Source organism: Hippocampus comes, unplaced genomic scaffold, assembly GCF_001891065.2.
Source record: "Hippocampus comes isolate QL1 unplaced genomic scaffold, H_comes_QL1_v1.1 scaffold142, whole genome shotgun sequence".
NCBI classification, from domain to species: Eukaryota; Metazoa; Chordata; class Actinopteri; order Syngnathiformes; family Syngnathidae; genus Hippocampus; species Hippocampus comes.
Window position 1 is genome coordinate 994,151 of NW_017805482.1, and position 19,498 is coordinate 1,013,648.

The window sequence follows — 19,498 nt, forward strand, 5'->3', positions numbered from 1 at the left end:
TTTAAGTTATATTGTTCATATTAGGTGGTCTAGTGCTGTTTTTCCAAACTTTTATTTTACATTAGGAAAAAATCCCATGATGCAACCCCCCCCCCCCAAAAAAAATAAGCATACATACCGAAATAATGATAATCATGTCTAAATTTACTCAATGTCAAATCTTGGGCATTTTTAATTGAAGGCAACCTGCCTCTATCCCAAATCAGCTGCGCTTGGCGCCCGCCCACTCATGGCACTAATGCGGACGAGGGCTCTAGGGAATAAATGAATGGATGATATTAGGGGAATTGCATTCATTTTTTTATTTTCTGATATCTATAAGAAACATTAATTTTTTAAAATTATATTCATCACAAGACAGAGAGGGTTAGTACACGCTAGTTTTTTGGGGATTGCACCTGACAGAATCAATTTATAAGCAAAGCAAGAATCCAATATAATAGTTTTCATTTGCCCCACTGCTGATGAGTGATTCCCTGTGGGGCAGTTTGATTTTGTATATACGAGTACAAAGTGCCTGCATTTTGAAACTGTGATGGAAATTATGAGTGAAGTTATGGGAGTAAACACTGACACACGAATGAATAAAAGTCAGATTTTTTTTCCTTAGATTTGTGTGCTGTTGCAGCTATTTGTGAAATGATTTTATCTCAGATTTTTGCAACCAAATATCGCTTCGATGGATGGTTGGACGACATAAGATGTTTTTTCCGATATGTGGAAATGTTGTGAGTACTGGTACTAATTTCCATGATGTCAACACTTCCAAAAGACTTTGATTCTGCATTTCACTCAACACATTTAATTTTTCAGCTGTTTTTGTTTTTCCGGTGCCTCTTACATCTTAAACCAGATTGGGCCCAATAGATCACAGAAATAATTTATTTGCCTTCCTTTATCTTTAAAGCGATCCCAATATGTTTGAGTAATTTGTTTCTGACTAATAATAATGTTAAAAAATATTCCATAAATATGTCGTGTTATGTTTATTATGTCTAATACCAATAGTTTGGTACGTTAACCCTTCTTGCACACTCTCATAAAAAGTGTTTATTTTTTTGTTTGTTTTAATAAACAGTCTGTACCAACAATTCCTTCATACTTTTCCCTTGAGGAGGGCAATGCTTATCCTATAATAATTGGATCTTTATCACCTAATATGTAAGCCATTTATGGTGATTTTTTTTTTTTACTGCGTGAAATATGACACGCCTCCTGGCTGGGCGTCTTGTCAAGTAATATGCACACCGTGGCCTCTCACCTGCAACGTTTCAGTTGGAGAGGTCAGCAGGCGAACTTTGCAATGAAGCTCTTCAACAAGAAAAGGATTTCTGGAAAGTTCTTCAAAGGCCGAAGCCTTCTGAGCATCCTGACCCTCTTCTTTGTGTTTTTATTTTTTTTACTTGTCCTATGGAAAACAGATTCTGATCCTATGATACCGCAGCAATTTACAGCTGACCTGCCCGCCTGCTCTGCTATCATCACGGGAGACCTGGCAGGCCGTGAAGCTGACTTGCAAGCCCTTCTATCATCGAAGACAAGGCAAGTTGTGCTCACCGAGGACTTCTACCTTAACGCGACCCAAGACTGTCGCACTTATATTAGACAGAGAGGCTTTTTTATGGATCCTCTGAGTGAAGAAGAGAGGGATTTTCCCATCGCATACTCCATGGTGATCCACGAACAGATCGAAATGTTCGAGCGACTGTTGCGTGCCATTTACACCCCTCAGAACATCTACTGCGTGCACGTGGACCGAAAATCTACAGCGAAATTCCATGAGGCCGTGAAAGCCATTGTATCCTGCTTTGAGAATGTATTCATAGCTGGGAAATTAGAAAATGTGATTTATACCTCATGGGCGCGAGTGCAGGCTGATTTGAACTGCATGGAGAGTTTGTTGGCGTCTCATGTCCGGTGGAGGTACCTGCTGAACACATGCGGGACAGACTTTCCGATTAAGACCAACAGAGAGATGGTGCAAGCTTTGAAAGTCCTCAATGGGAAGAACAGCATGGAAACGGAAGCCACCAATGATTACAAGACGCAACGTTGGCAATATCACTACAACGTCACAGACTCAGTTGTCAGGACCGACGTGAGGAAAAGCCCACCTCCCATTAGAAGCCCCATGTTCATGGGGAATGCCTACTTTGTAGCCAGCAGGGCCTTCGTGGAGCACGTGATGCGGGACCGAGAGGTTCAGGTGTTGCTGGAGTGGGAGAAGGACACCTACAGCCCGGACGAGCACTTGTGGGCCACTTTACAGCGGATGCCCTCCGTGCCCGGATCAGTGCCTGCAAACGTCAAGTTCGACACGTCGGACATGCAAGCCATCGCCCGCGCGGTCAAATGGAGCTATTTATCAGGGGATGTGAGGAAAGGGGCTCCGTATGAGATGTGCAGAGGGGCAAATAGAAGAGCAGTTTGTGTGTATGGAACCGGAGACCTTCCGTGGCTCTTGAGACAGCACCACCTCCTGGCTAATAAGTTTGATCCAATGGTGGATGACATTGCTATCAGGTGCTTGGAGTCTATTCTCTATTTTAAAGCTTTAGACAGAGGTTATACAGCATAGCGCAGTGTGTCCTCACAAAATTTGACATCCTCTGAAATATACACTGAACTCCCTCCATTGCTGGTTCCGGGTTTGCGGTCCTGATATTTCATGGACGGTTAGTCTGTAATCATTTTGTTCTGCCTCCTATTTTATGTTAAATTACATCGTTGGCCACTAGATGACACCAAGTTATTGTTTGACAGTGTAACATCGAAAGACGAGTGAAAAAGGGAAACCTTTCAAAGTGAGCCGAGATTTTGTTAAAGATGAGTGAACGTGAAATCCTCATGTAGCCTGCTTTTTACGCCTACAGAAAGCAATGGCTCTTGGTACATTTTGTAATGTACATTTTTTTGGGCATTATTATTGATGTACAGTATATTATGAGTCGTGACGTTACGTTTGTTGATTTGGAATCAACGTGACTTGGTAAGTGTGAACACAGAGAGATTGTTACACCGTTACACTGTAACATATTTTGTGTTCGCGATTTCTCTTGCTCTCTCGCAATATATTATTGTGTACAAATAAGACTTAAAGGAGAAGTTAAGTCGAAAATGTTGTATGGGCTGCTACTAGTCTAAACACGGTTTTCCGATTAATATTGCAATTGTGTGATATGAATTAGGCAAAAAAAAAAAAACACTTTTTTTTTTTTAATCAGTCTCAGCGGGCAGCCAATTTGACTTGCACTGCCATTTGACGTTGACTGAAAATGACATTATTGTGCCAGAGGGCTTATGCTGTGTTCCAGGAAAGTGGGAAGTCGAGTTTTCCAACCTTCGACCGGAAAGGTACACTGCAACGCCACTTTGAACTGGGAGGTCCAAGTAACCGGCTTCAATCTTACGTCAGTCGACAATGGCAACGCATTTGGAGACACGGACCATGGACTGTAAAACATGACTTACAATATTATACAGTAATCATATATTTATGTTATTTTATTTATTATTCATTTAGTTGTTTAACCTAACTTCACGTAACACGTGGCTTGCACTGACTGTATTGAGATACTAAAGACATTCCTTCATTTTTTTTTTTGTCAATAAAGGAAATTATAAAGGAAGGTTTGCCGGAGGTCAAATGCGCAGTGATGAACCAAAACAAAAACATAAGACATCCATGTTGTTTACGTTCTCCTGGAACGCTTTTAAGCGTTTGAAGTGGGATATTTCCGATTTCCCACCTTGCGGGGAAGCTACATTAGCTTGCGAACGTCACATGACAACACGCAGAAAACAGGTGAGCCGTGACAGTCGTTGACTTCATTCAATATCCATCACCTCTTAACTCCAAACCCCTCCTCTACAATATAGCAATTCACAATAAATATTTATCAATTTAAAAAAAATTGAAACAAAATCCATTGTACTCACCAGAGATGCTGATGCAGACGCAGACTTTTCTTTGTGCATTTTCCTGTCTGGTAGCTTTGGCGCTCATACTTGCTGTTCTGAAAGCTATGTATAATCACCACATGGAGGCTCTCGTTTTTTTGTCTCTGACCATTCAGTTTAATGGATTAAATATGCTTGCAGTGCATCTCGTTAATCAGATTACACAATCAGTGGCTCATTTTTTTTTTAAATCTTTCAAATAAAGCATTACATTGTACGATACACCCAGGATAGTTCTCCCTTCGCTTTCTCAGAAAACATCACATGGACCCTTCTGAAAACATCAAGGCAGGGTCAAATGAGCTTCTTACTTAAAGTGTACTTTTTGTGCTTCCGGTAAACAGTAGCAAGGATTTACACAATATTCTATGTCAAGACCTTGGTCAAATATTATCGTATTTGATATAACAGTGCACTTCATTCATTGACTGTCAAAATTGTTGTAGTTATTTAAGGATTATAGTGCCACCTAACGGCCCAATTGAAAAGTATTGTGTGCAGTACAGTATTTCGCTTCTATGGACTTAAAAGCCACATCAATCTTGACTATAAACAAGAAATTTGACAATGTGTGTACATACTGTATAACGATACAAGTATTGATCAATGGCATGGAGAGCGTTGTGTTCAGATCCACACAAGTCGCAGGATGTAGTTGGTAAATAAAAATTCGGGGGCTTTTCCCAGGTTAATGAAATGCCTTTAAGAGGGGAAGGTAGTCAAGAGACCGAAAATGTACTTTTAAAATCAGAGCAACAATAAAAATATATTACTTTCTCTCCTTTTGTCACCTTTTTTGAATATAAATATATATTTAAATGTAATAAAGCAGTACATGCAGCAATCGATTCAAATGTAACAGAGTGCCTTAAATAAAGAGTAGATACAACAGTAAGAAGACATTATATTGTGGCATTAAATTACACCAAAAGAAAAAAAGGATTAAAAAAAACCTCTTGCACAGCATGTGGGGGAGGGGAAACAAGGGACAAAGCCGCTTCACAAAGTAAGGCAACCAGCAAAATGTTTCACAACGTAAGAGGCAGCATCGTATCAAAAGGCACTTTCCTAATGCAAAACTGTTCCAGTCATGTCACCCAAAAACACAAACACGCACAAAGAATGGCAGCGATTCCAACGTTCTTCATCGCCCACATCCCTGGCGAATTGGCAGGATCACTCAGGAAGCGCGGGAGTGGCCGTCTCCACTTTGCCGTGCTCCTCCTGGTCGATCCTGCGCATACCAACGGACAGTGTTTATTGTTCTTATTATTTTTTTTATCTCTTTGTATGTTTATTTAGATCCGTCTACCGGTGAACATATCTGCCTCACAGTTCTAAGATCCTAAGTTCGAAGAATTATTTGAATCAGAGGAGGGGAAACTCATGTCAGTCAATCACATTTGAATCATGTGCAACTGATCATCAACCACCCCCCCTACCCCGGCCCTCCAGACTATCTGCTTTAAAGACTTGACACTGAATGCGCCTTTGCAACTCCTCAAATGCTTTTTCTTTTTGAAACACTCGTATGACAGTTAAGAATGTGAACAGTGCCTGGTCCACTTAAGATTTTGTGATGGTGACATTTCTTCCCATACAAAATGGGGGTTGATCAGCACCCACATGAATGTAGCTCCACTGTCAAGAGGACTACTGCTTTTGCTGCTACAAATAGTAATTTACAGTGGTGTTGTATGTTTAGTATTTTAGAGAAGCGGGCAGCCACTGCGCCACAATGAGACACGTAATCTTGGAAATTAATGACATGCAATCGTGCAACCCAAATTCTTTTCACCAAAAACAGGAGCTCAGCACTTCAGGTGCAGCATTTTGTCATTTTGGGCATGGAAAATTATTAGGTGCTCATTGTCTTTGCTTATTTCTTGTTTTCGATTGTTGTTAAATTATACATTATATTCATTTTTTCCCCTTCATATACAAATAAACATTTTTTCAAGTCATAAAAGATCCGTGCACAACATTATCGGTCAAGCTAAGGTGAAAAGTGTGTATGTGACGGGCTGCAGTGCATCATCCCTTCCAAACAAAATCAAATTAAAAAACAGAAAAAAAAATGAAGCAAATGAGCAGCGACCGCGTCAAAATGTGCATATTAATTCAACGTGTGCAAGTAAGGAAGAATGAGGCTTGTGAGAGTTAGGTTTGCGGTGAGTCATGCAAAAAACAAGCTGTGAGGGCTCCACTCAGTGAGTGACCGGCGGAGGGAAGGGGGCCCAACCATGTGAGCGCGCAGTTATCGCGCAACCACGGTGATCATGTCCGGCTACTTCCTGGTGACTCCACCCACTTCCAGTAGAACAACACGGTTGAACTTACCAAATATCAAAAAAGTCTCATTGTAAACCTTTTTCCAAGAAAACAAACACAAGAGAGGCTTCTTGGTAGCCACATCAGCGTGGAGATGCTTTGATTGTGTTTTGTATCAAGCTACATAAAATACACATTTGAAATGATCCCGAGAATACGTTTGAGTGGACAAACAGTGCTGAATTACAAATGTTATTGGTTTTGGGTACAAATGCAAATCATTTCAATCCAAAACAACAACAGAGGGGCCGGGCAGTGTGCTGGGGTGTCTGTGCAGGGGAAACTTATCGTTAGTTTTGTGAAAGGAAACAAGTCCGAGGTGAAAAATACATGATACCTTTTACGGCTTTTCCTATTTTTTTCCTCGTCAAACCTTTAGAGGGGGAAGGGAAATGAAGTTTTAGGTAGAAAAAAAACCCCAGCAAACACTTAAAACAATCATACATTCAAATGTATAAATATGTTTATAAGGAAAAAAAAAAATCAATAATAATGTCCTACATTTTTTTGAAGGGCCAATCAATTTCCTATAAGAGTTTGAGTTCAAAATGAGAGTTTCAACTGTACTACTGAATGGTCGGGCTTTATCTGGTTGCTATTCAAACAAACCTCCATCCATGTTCTGCTCTGACTTTTTAATATAGAGTCTGGAGTATGCGGTCTGACTTGGAGAGTTCTTAAAAAACAAAATACTCAAAGACGCTTGTATCGGTGGCTCTTGTGTATTGACAATCACCTGATCCACTTCGGCTTAAAGCATAACATTGAGCAGAAAGGCAACCTTTCAATCACAATGACTCCCACTCACCAATTTTGTTATATAAATGAAGACAATTTTGATGGCATTACGGCGATAAAAGTTTTGCATTTTCACGGTGTGTCAGACAAGAAAACAGTGTGTTGCTTGTTTGAAACACGGAGGACGCAATGGGTGAATGTGTGTGAGAGTTGAGGAACCCGAGTACTCACAGTTTGATGCACTCCGGAATGGACACGTACTCCAATGGGACTAACTCTGCCAGGTCTGTCAGGCTGTACACGAACTTGATTTTTTGACTAAATTTGGAGCTATTAAAATAAGAAATGTGTTAAAATGATCACAATTGACCAATAAGGTGCACTCTCTCTTCTATTCTCAACATTCATGTTACCTAATAAAAGGTTTGGTGAGTGCCAGCAGGGTGCGAATGAACCAAGAGGGATGGACGATGATCAAAGATTTTAAATTCTTCCTCAGCCTGCAAAACAGAAATGGAGAATGTAGAGAAAATGACAAAGACTTTTTTTTTCTTGTTTATTCTAATTACAGTGACAGTTACCTTCTATCAATCTGCTGATAACATTTTCGGAGCCAGCCGACGGTCGGCATCTTTTTCCGCGAGGTCGCCCCGTTAAGGTACACAATCATGTAGTTCTCTGCCACCAAAAGTTCCAGCGTGCCAATGACATACCTGCGAGGGTTTCGTTCCATGAGTAAAGGTTCGAAAACGTTCAGTTGGGAGCCAAACAAAAACACTCACATGAATAAATTGTCCATGATGTATCTGTAATTTGGTTGACTGCTCTCAGGCATGAAGCACACGGCAAACACAATTATGGCATTCAAGCCGTCTCCATAGTAACCTGAAGGGAAAAATGACATTACAATACAATGCAAGCATCCATTTTGTGTCGGGCTTTTTTTTTGTTGAGGTAACGGGTGATCTGGAGCTTATTCCAGCTGACTTTGGGCTTTGGTTGAGGTTTTTGTTGTTTTGCTTCGTCCACTGTTACTGGAGCGCATACTAAAATGCACGAAGCACTCATTTCGACTTTGAAGAGTGAATGGCCCAAGCAACTGAGCTCGTCATGGGCAGTTGTCGGGGTGGAACCTACACACTGACCTCCATGGCTTATAACCCGCTTGTAAGGTTCAATGGCCGTCATGTCCACTTTGTGTTCCTGGTCCCCGATGCGAAAGACCCTCCAGCGGCGGCCCTCATCCCTCTCCTCCGAGGCGGAGTACGGATGGACCGACTCCACGCCCTTTTCTAGTAGCTCTGTAGTCTTGGGCTTGGGGAGATCATCTGAGAAGAAAGTAGGTGGCATCAGATGCTTATTGTGGTATTGGTATCACTGGTTGGAATAAATCACCAAAACATTCATTGATCAACAGGGATCGCCATGCGGAATCTAAATAAAAAAAAAAAAATACATCCCACCATTTTTTCTTTATGACAGTAGAGAGCGGATGATCTTTGCATGTCACAGTGTAACAGAACTGAAGGTGGCGGAGAAAGCAAAGAATGATTGCATGGAGAATCACATCGACATCGCTTGAGGACCAACAGTGGCGATTTCGACTATTTTTGGATTAAATATCAAGATTATCAGCCTCGTATATATTTTCTGCTCCACTTGCACTTCATCAACGTGCCGATAAACCTTCACAATCTCCACATGTCATTTCATTTAGATACTCTGACCGTCTAAGAGCAACTATCAATTGTTTTACTTGCGCGAGTTCGGGTGTCACTTCAAAATGTACATTTTTTTTCAACTCATTCACTCCCAAAGGGTTCAGACCCTTTTCAAGTACAGTCAATATAAAATGAGGAGCTGGGATTAAATGTGTGGCGTCTGAAAATACATCTAAATACGTCTTTGGGAGTGAATGAGTTAATGTGCACTAGTTTTTACCACATTAACAATGTCTAGACTGTTTTTCTGATGAATTTAATGCCATTCTCACTGGAAAAAGTGTTTGGCCTTCAAAATGAAGTACATTTCCAATTGACCTGAAAACATTTGGAGAGTAGTGTGTGTCAATATGCAAAGATCCCGTGAAGAAATATGACATCACAAACATTACGTGGGCTCCACCGCGATAAAGTTTAACAGTTGCAGCTCTGATTTAAATGACTATTTTTGAAAAGCCGTGCTGCTGTTGACCGCTCACATTTATAGACTGAATTACTGAAATGTCGACATTTTGCTTTCAGGCTTCATATTTTACGATGAAATGTATCATGTTTGCAGGAATGACACATGCATGACATGGATTTCTCAAAATGTGCTCAAATTTAAAGAAAGACGGAAACATCATGCACAAAAGAACGAATGAAAAAAAACTCATGATTTTTTTTTTTTTTTTTTTTTTGGAAGAAGTGGCAACAGAACAAAATCTGGACAACAAGGTTTGATTGACCAAAAACTGGGGGCATCCAGGAACTGTCCAAGGAACCTTACCACGAGCACAAGCGAGAAACCTGTTGTTGGCCTGCAGTGTCCAAGGAACCTTACCACGAGCACGAGCGAGAAACCTGTTGTTGGCCTGCAGCCTGTTTCCAGGCAGGCAATGGAAACAATCCTTCCACGTGAAAAAGCGGAAGGCAGCAGTGTGGAAAGACAAAAACAACAGCACATTTTAACTCCACTTTGGGCAGTTTCCCTACTGACCCAAACCCGGGGAACCAAATGAAGTCACGATACACTATATTGACAAAAGAAAATGGGACACACCTCCGTAATAATCAAGGCTTGGTCTAGAATTCTTCTTTGCCCGTGAGCAGTGTCCAAAACAAGGGTGGCTCGATGACTCCGATGTGGAAGAACGCGAGCCCTGACCTTAATCCCTTTAGAAGCAATACCAACTCCATATTTTCTGGCATTGTCACTCCTTGTATACGGAATGACTGTGTCCCAAAACGTTTGTCCGTATGGCGTATTATCAACGAAACAGGAAAAACAAGCATTCTTAATGAAGTACACAATAATTGATTGACAAATTGAACCTCTGCGGGTAAAAATCTGCATATTTGTTAAAGACTTTCAAACATTGACAGATTTGATTAACTCATTCAGTACCAGCCAATTCTGGACCAAGTCTAAAAAGACGTTTAAAAACGTCTTTGGGAGTGAATGAGTTAAGCAACACATTCAAAATAGTCAAGCTGTGTTACCTTCCCAATCAAACTCATTGCTGTTGTCCGAAGGCGTGTCCATGTTGTCCAAGTCCAGCTCCGTACTTTCATCCAACTCATCAGAAAGAATGGAACCTTCACTGCGGTCGAGAGTGAGGCTGATATCCGGGGCCGCCAGCTTCTTTTTCTCCTTTTTACTGTGGTTCGCCTCATAGCCTGCGGTGCGCATGGAGAATCCAATACGATTTTTTATTATGAATGTGCATTTACATCGAAATCGTCCACACTCAGGAAGTCGTTTTTGAGAACAGGGGAAAAAAAATATAAATCTAAAGTTCAACCAAAGTTCACCAAAATGAATCAGACTTTTTCTTTGTGTCACTGTCCACACCCTTAACTGATTATTAATACACACTCAATGGAGACACAATTCGGCACCTCTGAGAGCTCTCTTGTCGCCCAATACAATCCTGCCTTTACAAAATAAATAAACCGTAGCTCACAGTTCAAGGGGTTATTGTTCAAACAAATGGCAGTTAAAAATTAAGCATGACTATCTTTGTCAACGAGCATTTCTGATGACCTCTTGTATCGGCTCTCAACAGATGGTGCGGCTAAGTGTAGCTTCCTTCATTGCTGTTTATCTACTTTACTGTCCAGAAACCAAAGTTCTTGATTACCAGGATCGCCCTCTTCAGCGGCTCCAGCAAACAACTCCTCTTCGAGCTCCTCCTCCTCCTCAGGTAGAGGCCTAACGGGCAGAATGTAATCAGATAAGTTTTTTTAAAACTTGTGTGGCGCTGAACTGGAACGCGTCGTCCTCACGTTCCCCGCGACAATGACAGTGCGTGTAATACTACCGTGGAAAGTCCTCGTCTTGCCACTCTTCCTTAAGCTCGACCCCCTCCATCCTTAATCGGGCCTCTGTCGTGGCAACCGATTCCTGGCGCTCCAGGCTGGGTAAGAAACCAAACAACAAATCAAACTTTGCTCGCCACAACGGCACCATGCAGCGGCAAATATGTTTGAAGCGAGAAGAGTCCCAGGAGTCATCGGACTGCAAACGCGTACATTTAACTATGACACGACTTGTACAGGCCGCAGTGGATTACGGGAATGAACATTTGAGGATTTGCCTGGAGCCAACGCAGCTCTCATTTAATTCCTCTGGCACTTCAAGTCCGAACAAAGTTAAAACATTTGAAGAACAACAACATGAAATGTTACACCTGAAAGACTACCTGGACACTAGCACACTGTCAGTGAGATCCCTTTACGTGTTCTCGAAAACAGGTCTATTTTAGATAGGACAAAACAAGGACTGTATTTTTAAACATTTGCAAAGCTCAAAGATGACAAACAAATTTCTGTGAGTTTCTCTTTGCGAAGGAACTGGTGCTGTGCCAGTTATTGCCAACAGATACTGGCTGCGCCTATGTTTGTGTGTTTTTAGTGTAGTGTAGAGCAAAAAAAAAAAATGTCATTGCTTTGTTGATAGTGTAAACAACACCTCACACATTTTCTTATCGGGGATTTGGCCTTAGACGCATGTGTCGGGACATAATGCAAAACAAAATTGGGAGCCGTAAAGCCGCATTTTATGGTTAACTTGAAATTGTGAGAGGCATCTTGTGTTTACAAGAAAAGAAGCAGATATAAGTGGTCGGTCGTGCAACAAATTTCGCTAGAGCAAGCAAGGACAAAATATATTTGCAATACAATACATCCTGATTTATATAGCGCTTTCACAACAGCTGCAGCTGTAACAAAGCGCTGAACAAAACAGTTAACATAAAGTAAAATAATAAACACAACGCATAACATAAAACACGGACAGTCGTGCAATCCTCGCCACTTTTCCCTCATATGCTTTGTTGTTTAAAGCAGTTTGAGATGAAAGAGGAGAGATTCAAGAGGAGTCAACCACTCGAGCAATTAATGTATATGTGCGTTCATTACATTTGCAATCCCCACCCTACTGACAGCAATTTTCCTTGTCCGACCTGTACTTTGTATGTCAGACCAGGTGTTGCCGCATCTAAACTATCTGATAATGTGCCAGAAACAGCCATGACAGTATCCCAAGCTGCTGGATTTGGTGCAAACGGCACAGGTGGACAAATTCTGCCTCCATTACGAGGCAGCAATTCTTCAGGATCTCTAGTGCAGAAAACACAAACCCAGTCAATTTGAGCAGTCCTAATACGGAAGGTACATTACACGCTATCGTTCGCTAATCTTTACACCACTCTTGGTCAAATGCCGCTTGTCCAATCATGCGCAATCTTCAAGTCGCTCCAACTGTTACAATTTACTACTTGCCGTCTAATCAGATCACTGGCTTCATGAAAAGCTTACAAGCTGGTGTTTAAGGATTAGTTCTCTGAACCACAAGGTTCCCTTCGCTAATGCTGATCATCTGTATGCTCGCTGTACAGTGCTGCCTTTGATGCAATAATCACATCCATGACTGTTACTTGCAAACCCAGACACACAAGCATGCTGGGCATTCGGTATATGACAATAATGAGAGCATTTGGCTTAGCTTGTAGCGCTTATGTACAGGTATGTGCCTAAATCCCCCACATAACGTACAACCTAGATGTTAAACGTGTACAGGAATCTGTACCGGAAAGTTGAGTTGAGAAATGAATCAAGAGTGGAATGGTTGTGATCAGGAAACATTGCCGACGTTTGGTTCAGCACAGATGACTCAGTACATGGCTTTGAAATAGCTGTTGTCGTTAAAATCATGAATCAAATTCAACATGGACAGCAATGCGATCTGAAAGTCAATTTCACTAAACACGGATGAGCGCCACAACGCTGTGTAAATCAATGTTGAGTCTCATTCTGTCTGTCTGTACAGCTGCCATTTAAACTGTTTGGGGAGTAAAAGAAAAACTACCAGAAAGTAATCACAGCGCACAATGGCAATTACTGTGGCCAAGGTATTTGTCATTTACGGCCTGTCTAACTACATTTTAATCCAGAACACAACAACACATGCCAGTGCAGGCATGTACTCAACTGTATTTATAGAGCACCTTGAAGCAACCATTGGTGTGAACAAAGTGCTGTACATGGGGCAAAAATACATCCTACAACAGAAAAATGACAAAACAATAATTTAATAAAGAAAACAGTAAAAAGCACAAAACAGTCATCAAGTGTCATGCTGACTCAAAAGTCAAAGAATAAAAATTTGTTTTAAGGGTTGTTTTAAAGATGAGCAGCGAGGGAGCTTGCCTAGCTTGAATCCTAAAAAGAACTCAACAATGTACATGGAGCCAGTGAAGGGACGCCAGTGCAGGTGTTATGTGCTCCCTCATACGAATGCCAGTCAAGAGGCGAGCAGCAGCATTTAAGGACCAACTGGAAACACTTGATGGAGGATTAGCTGACTCCAAAATAAAGTGCATTAGGATGAGATGTGACAAAGGCACGTATTTCTGTTCAAAATGCTGTTGAGAAAGGAGAGGTTTTTCTTTTAGCCAGCTGGCTCAGATGAAAGAAGCTGGACTGAACAACAGCATCAATTTGCTGATCCCATTTAAAATCACTGTCCAGTTAACAACGCACGTTTGAGACTGCTGGCTTGAGATAAGGGGCCCAGGTCAGCAGGATGGGATGTACAAGGGCGACTAGGACCAAACATCATCAATTCATTTTTCTGTTCATTGAAATTCCCGATACTGTTTGTTGCAATAAAGATTAATGTGTTGCTAGTGCATGTTTAAAAATATATGAGAAGAGGTCCTTAATAATAATCACATATGAAATCGCAATCATGAGGAAAACATCAAAAACAAAACGCATGGACTTTTTTTCCTCTCGAAATGTTCAGTACTAGTATTACATTCCATTCATAGGTTGATCGAGCAGAATGCACCAGTGCAGTTGCAAAACCAGAAACCATTTAAACAGCTCTTTGTACTCGTTACCAGATTGTGCATGTGTACCTACGACCTCATGAAGTAAGCACAGCACAACATACCTTCCACTGGGTCCAGCTGGGGAGCACGGCTGAGGAAGGTTGACCGGGACACCAGGCTTCTGTTCATTGTCCGGAGTCGTCCGTTCATCTGGACTGCTGCTTGATTTGGTTAAACTGTTTTCAAATGCCTCCTCGCCATTTTCAACCGTGGACGCCGTGCTGTGTTGCAGCTCGTCCAGCTCCTCCTCGTCCACTTCTCCCGACACCCCAGAAGACGAAGGACTGGACGTGCGTCTGTTCCCGGAACCCTCGTGAGTCCGCCTGGGTGTGCCAAAATCTGGGCGACTATTGTTCAAGTTGGTGTCACTCACACCCTTCAGAGTCGCCTCGCTTTCTATCACATCTGAAGCCATCACGTCCGCCTAACACCCCCGGTGTTACGGTTAGCTAAGAAGTGTTTCTTGTGTAATATCGTTCAAGCAAAAACCCGAAATATGACACAACTCCTTCCGAAGTGTAGATGTTAGCGTGTTAGCTTTAGCACGCGGAGCAGCTCGCTTCGTTGTCGGTGACAACAAGCTACTTACCGACTCGCTACATATCTTCTTAAATTAACCGTGTCGAACGTCACGGCGGGTGCAGAAATAGCTCCCCGAAACTCCAAATGTTTCACCGAAAGAGATCATGTAAGGAGCCGAAGCTTTTCTCGGGCTGCGGTGCGCAGTCAGTGTGCCCACTTGTCGGTTTCCTTCCTTCCTTCCTTCCCGTCCAAGTCACCAAGCATACGTAACTGACGTATGTAAGGATGCTACGTCGACGCTGACGTTGTAAACTGTCCGCGATAAATAAATGGCAACCGCGCAGTCGCCGGCCGCGAGAAAGCTGCGTCTACCGAGGCGCCACGTCCATAATTACGATTGTTACGTTTATAGCTAACCACTGTCTGATGGTTTTACCAAACCTAAATGATCGTAAAAGTGGCACCAACAGTCGTTGCCTCGAATAACAGCTACAATCTCACCATCTCGATTTACGGAACTAGTTGTTGCGAGTTCACTTTTTATTTTTTTCCCCACAGTGACTCACCGGCATTTTGCTGTAGTGGCCATTTATTTACACCACTAACTGGTAGTTACACTCGCCGTTAAGCCTCCATATATTCTTATTATTTTTATTTTATATTTCGCGACGAATTTGACTAACTCGCCGCGTGCTGGCTAACTTTACCCGCTGTTTGCTAACGTTGCTGACAGGGTCGCAACCGTCTGTCCACTAGCTTTACAGGTTTGTATCAATACTCTCGACTGTCATTATCACAGTCAACAAAACATCACTACACTCAATTATTTGCTAAATTAGTGAATGATTTAGTCACCCTAAAAAACATCCAAATCTTAACTAAAACTAAATACCAATTAACACTAGGTGTACTGCTCCCAGTATGCAATCGACTACAGTGATAATTTTTTCGGTGAATTCATACTTAAGACATTAATATGTAATGTACTGTAAATAAACTGTGATTAGTTAGACGCTTCTCCTGGTGACTTTGGATAAAATATTTAATCACACTTACAGACATTGCGTTTGAACTCGCACTGATTGATATATTTTAATGCCACATTTGTATTTTAATATGTAATTTAATACGTCAATGGGTACATGTCCCCAGGTGGGTTTGTCAGATTTTTGTTCTGAGTCACTGACTAAATTCTTCCTCTAGGTGGAGGCAAATATACACTTAAAGGCTCAAGTCTTGCTATTTCATTTGAATTAACAAGAACGATTAATAACTTCATAGAATCAAACTTTTTTTCCTTTGTCAATGACATTATTCCCATTTATTTATTTGAAAAATATCATACCACCGGATCTTACTGTTAAAAAGAGATATCTCTCACATAATGCAGATTTCAGGTTAATTCCTTCTACGTGTGCATGGGATCATCTGGTGTAATTTCTAATTAGCACGTTGCTATTTACTCTGTTGGATCATTAGGCCTCATCACAAACGGATAATCCAGTCAAATTTAGAGTTTATGCTTCTCATCCGCCGTGGTGCTGGTTGCTAATGAGTCGTGGCACAATTACTTTACAAATGAAGACAAATCTTTCCTCTTTATCTAGGATAAATCTGCTCACTAGGCTGTAGCCGTGTAACGTGAAGCACTCAATATATCATTTGCTCATACATTCTCGGATAAGATGGTATGTTTAGCGTGGTATTATCTTATTTTCTCATAATCAGTCAATATAATGGCTATAGTCCTTCATCACCCATGTTTATTCGACGGCAAAGAGTACCAGGCCTCTTTGTTTGTACAAATGAATCTTTACAATACAGGAAAAGACAGAAAAAGGTCTGGTTGCTCAATAATTGGTAATAGTGCATCAACAATAATAATTCCAATACATTTTCTGTCATTTTTTCTTTGCAATGTCACAGTCAAATATGATTGTTGTTGTATTTGCACATTCCCTATACTCACCTCCCGATTTATTTATCTACAGAGTGTACCAGCCATCTTTTGGGTAAGGAATCTCTTTGGGCCGAATTTGCTCCAGAATGCTCTGGACTGCCTACTGCTGGAATTTCTCTTTGGCTACCGTAAACTTCAGCTTTACAGATGTCATGTCAGAGAAAAGGTAATTTCACCCACCCAACGCACCACCCATTTTATTTCTTGAGGGTCACAAAAGGAGATGTCTATTTGAGGTGCTGCATTTATTTATTCAAGTGAATGATGCATGCAGTTATTAATTGGGGCATTGTGTCTTTTAGAGTGAAGCCATTATTTGAGCAAATGTATTATGCCTAGTGAAATAATAATAATAAATAATAAATGATTGCAAGCTAGAATCATCCTTATTTAACATTGCTCCTGTCCTTATACGTTAAAAATACAATTGCTTGCAAGAGAGAGCTTTTTATTGCATGTGATTCCACTTAAGGGTACCAGTTGGTTTGAATAATAAAGCGAAACAGTCAACTGCAGGATGTGACTGGTTCCCCTTTTTGAAAAAAATAATGGAAGAACTCCAGAGCCGTATGCAAATGCTGCAGCGCTACGTCGCCCTTCGTTTCATGTTGAAAAGAGGAAAGGAACGCCAGGATCTGAGGTGGACGGCGTAACCAAAGTAGTCATTAGGAAGAGTCTCCAACCAATTTCCATAAATGCGGTAGCGGGGAAGTATTTAGGCAACTCGAAGTACATCACTAATGAGAAAAGACAAAAAAAGGATTCATGTGCATGTTTTATGTGATCTTCTTTCTGGGTAGATGAATAATTATTTATGATTGTAGAGGCCTAAAAAGGAGACAAGATAGCTGGGCGGGGAGGAGCGGTAAAAAATTTACAGGCCAAGTTAAATGAATATTTTAAGGAAAATGAAATATTTAAAGGAAATAAATGAGCAAAACATTTAAAACAGCATGATAAATAGAAGCAAACGCCATTGAAACAGCCCTCTGATTTGTGCGGCAGTAGCCGTGAGGACTGGGATGATTGTTTTCCGAATGCCAGTCATACCAGGCCAGAGCGTCTGTAACCCAGGGCTGACCTCAGAGCTGAGAAATATTAGCCATGGATTCAGTGTCGCGTGTGCCGGCTGTTACAAGGCACACGCGTTTCATTGACCTCCTGCGGGCTGCGGTTTAGGGTTGGCGGGAAAAAGAGAACGCATGATGACATAAATTGCAAACATGGCTGGTGTTCTTTTCTCCAGAGACATTCCGCATTAGAATGTATCACAACATCCACGCACTTTGTGAATTTCACTTCCCGTCACAAGAAATTAAGAAACAAATATATGTCCTCCACTGCTTTTTATGAGCGCACAGTCATTTGTTTTCCAAATGTGAAAATAATTAAATCAGCAAACAAATAATCCATCAAGTCAACAAGAACAATTAGCTCAAATATGCCTCTGAGACTCCGTCTGCATACTGAACTGATTAATTATCCCGCTAAAGATAATTGAGTGCGGCTTGATATTTGACTGTGTCCCCCCCAACATGCTCTTACCTCCGTTGTTATCCTAAGAATATCGTTTATAGTACGTAGCCATACCCGTGTGCGCTAATAAAGCTATTTTATTAGGACACAGGGGATGTTTTAAGAGTTTTTCGCTTTGCAGCCATGTTGGTCCCCAGCTATGTCATTACTGGAGCATAATGAACAACCTCAGAACTCCAGAGCTTGAAATTTGGACCCCGTTTTCCCTCAAATAAACTTCACGAAGCTCTGGATTTGCAATACATTCTAATCTTTATCGAATAGCTTATTCATTGCATTAAGATATAGCAGTTACCCTTGCTCGCTGATCCGAGTTCAACTATGTGGGCGACGCTATGTCCTGGTCGCTAACCTGTAGGCGGACCATTACTTACTTCTGGGCCAGACAGACATCATTACCCCTGTGAATGATGGGAAAACAGCCCGATCCCAACAGCTTTATTTCCCCGCTCAGCTCGGCGGACGCGAGCTATCACATCCCGTTAACAATTCCATGGCTTCACCGTAAAAAGCTAAGCTCCCTCAATCAGCGTTGTCTGTTTCGCTCGCCAACTGAAGGGCCATCGTTCATCGCGCGGCGGGACAATAGACCACACCACCCTCTTCAATATTCACTTGTGATTGACGAAAGTTCGGCGATTCAGTCGGAGATGCAGAGCACAATTGTGACTTGCAGACTTATGTTTACGCCACATTTGTTTGGCATGGTTTTGTGACGTTGTGAATATGGAAAAGACAGGAAGTCGATGTGCTGACTAAGATGAGTACTCTTATGGAAGTTGAAAAATAAAATATCTTTGACATTAATTTGTGCTGAATTTGCCTTTATTTGTGCCTCAACCTGACCTATAAGATCAAAACATTTGTTTATCATAATTCTGATATTGTTTATTGTGATACAGATTAATATATTGCTTGTGTTTCCCAAATACATGGGAGGACCTTGAAAAAGTATTTACATTTTAAATTGCAATTGCTGTGTAAAGGATTTTTCCTCTATATTGCAATTAGATAATTTTTCAAAATAATTCAGCCCTACTTTCACGTCAAAGCGATTGTTCAACATCGGTACTTGATCGAGACAAGTTGAAATGTGTGCCAGGCGCTTTTCACTCTGAGCAAATATTGTTTCATTTCATGTGGAATTTTTGAAGTTAAGTCCGAGGCGTTGACATTTTAATCAGAGTGAACATAAGATGACCGGATGAAGGTCACCGCAAGCACTAAGCAGTCAGCGGCTTGCCATCACATTTAATCGTGACGTCCTAATGATTCGTTTATACGTGAGATCAGGTGGATATTTTATGTATAAGCACACATTCTATTCAAGGCCTTTTATTCTATTAACCTGT

At 41.2% G+C, this 19,498-nt stretch overlaps 2 protein-coding genes and 1 long non-coding RNA gene across 5 annotated transcripts; 2 read left to right on the forward strand and 1 right to left on the reverse strand.

Moving 5' to 3' along the window:
* The first annotated feature begins 1,228 nt into the window (after positions 1–1,228).
* On the forward strand, positions 1,229–4,144 carry gcnt3 (glucosaminyl (N-acetyl) transferase 3, mucin type). Its single transcript, XM_019875985.1, has one exon. The coding sequence runs from the start codon at positions 1,241–1,243 to the stop codon at positions 2,576–2,578; it is 1,338 nt and encodes a 445-aa protein (XP_019731544.1). The 5' UTR covers positions 1,229–1,240; the 3' UTR covers positions 2,579–4,144.
* On the reverse strand, positions 4,128–14,888 carry bnip2 (BCL2 interacting protein 2). 3 transcript variants are annotated; one of them, XM_019875983.1, is made up of 11 exons: positions 14,191–14,886; positions 11,054–11,149; positions 10,874–10,944; positions 10,233–10,409; positions 8,175–8,357; positions 7,812–7,914; positions 7,611–7,742; positions 7,443–7,529; positions 7,261–7,359; positions 6,629–6,664; positions 4,128–5,194 (listed from the first exon to the last, which is right to left on the reverse strand). In XM_019875983.1, the coding sequence occupies exons 1-11, from the start codon at positions 14,541–14,543 to the stop codon at positions 5,137–5,139; spliced, it is 1,395 nt and encodes a 464-aa protein (XP_019731542.1). In that variant the 5' UTR covers positions 14,544–14,886; the 3' UTR covers positions 4,128–5,136. The 3 variants fall into 3 exon arrangements, with proteins under 3 accessions (XP_019731542.1, XP_019731543.1, XP_019731541.1); XM_019875984.1 differs by lacking the exon at positions 6,629–6,664 and having other exon boundaries at positions 14,191–14,884; XM_019875982.1 differs by lacking the exon at positions 4,128–5,194 and having other exon boundaries at positions 5,295–6,664; positions 14,191–14,888.
* A 438-nt stretch (positions 14,889–15,326) lies between these two features.
* On the forward strand, positions 15,327–18,953 carry LOC109519447 (uncharacterized). Its single transcript, XR_002168969.1, has 2 exons — positions 15,327–15,414; positions 16,642–18,953. It is a non-coding gene; the product is annotated as an uncharacterized LOC109519447 (long non-coding RNA).
* Positions 18,954–19,498: the final 545 nt, after the last annotated feature.

Bases quoted from the DNA above. Each gene is read 5' to 3' on its own strand.
- gcnt3 (XM_019875985.1), top strand. From the start codon at position 1,241: ATGCACACCGTGGCCTCTCACCTGCAACGTTTCAGTTGGAGAGGTCAG.
- bnip2 (XM_019875982.1), bottom strand. From the start codon at position 14,543: ATGGCTTCAGATGTGATAGAAAGCGAGGCGACTCTGAAGGGTGTGAGT. The intron at 8,358-10,232 runs GTAACACAGCTT...CTTTCTTCTCAG, and splicing joins CAATGAGTTTGATTGGGAAG to ATGATCTCCCCAAGCCCAAG. The intron at 7,743-7,811 runs GTGAGTGTTTTT...AAACCCTCGCAG, and splicing joins ATCATGGACAATTTATTCAT to GTATGTCATTGGCACGCTGG.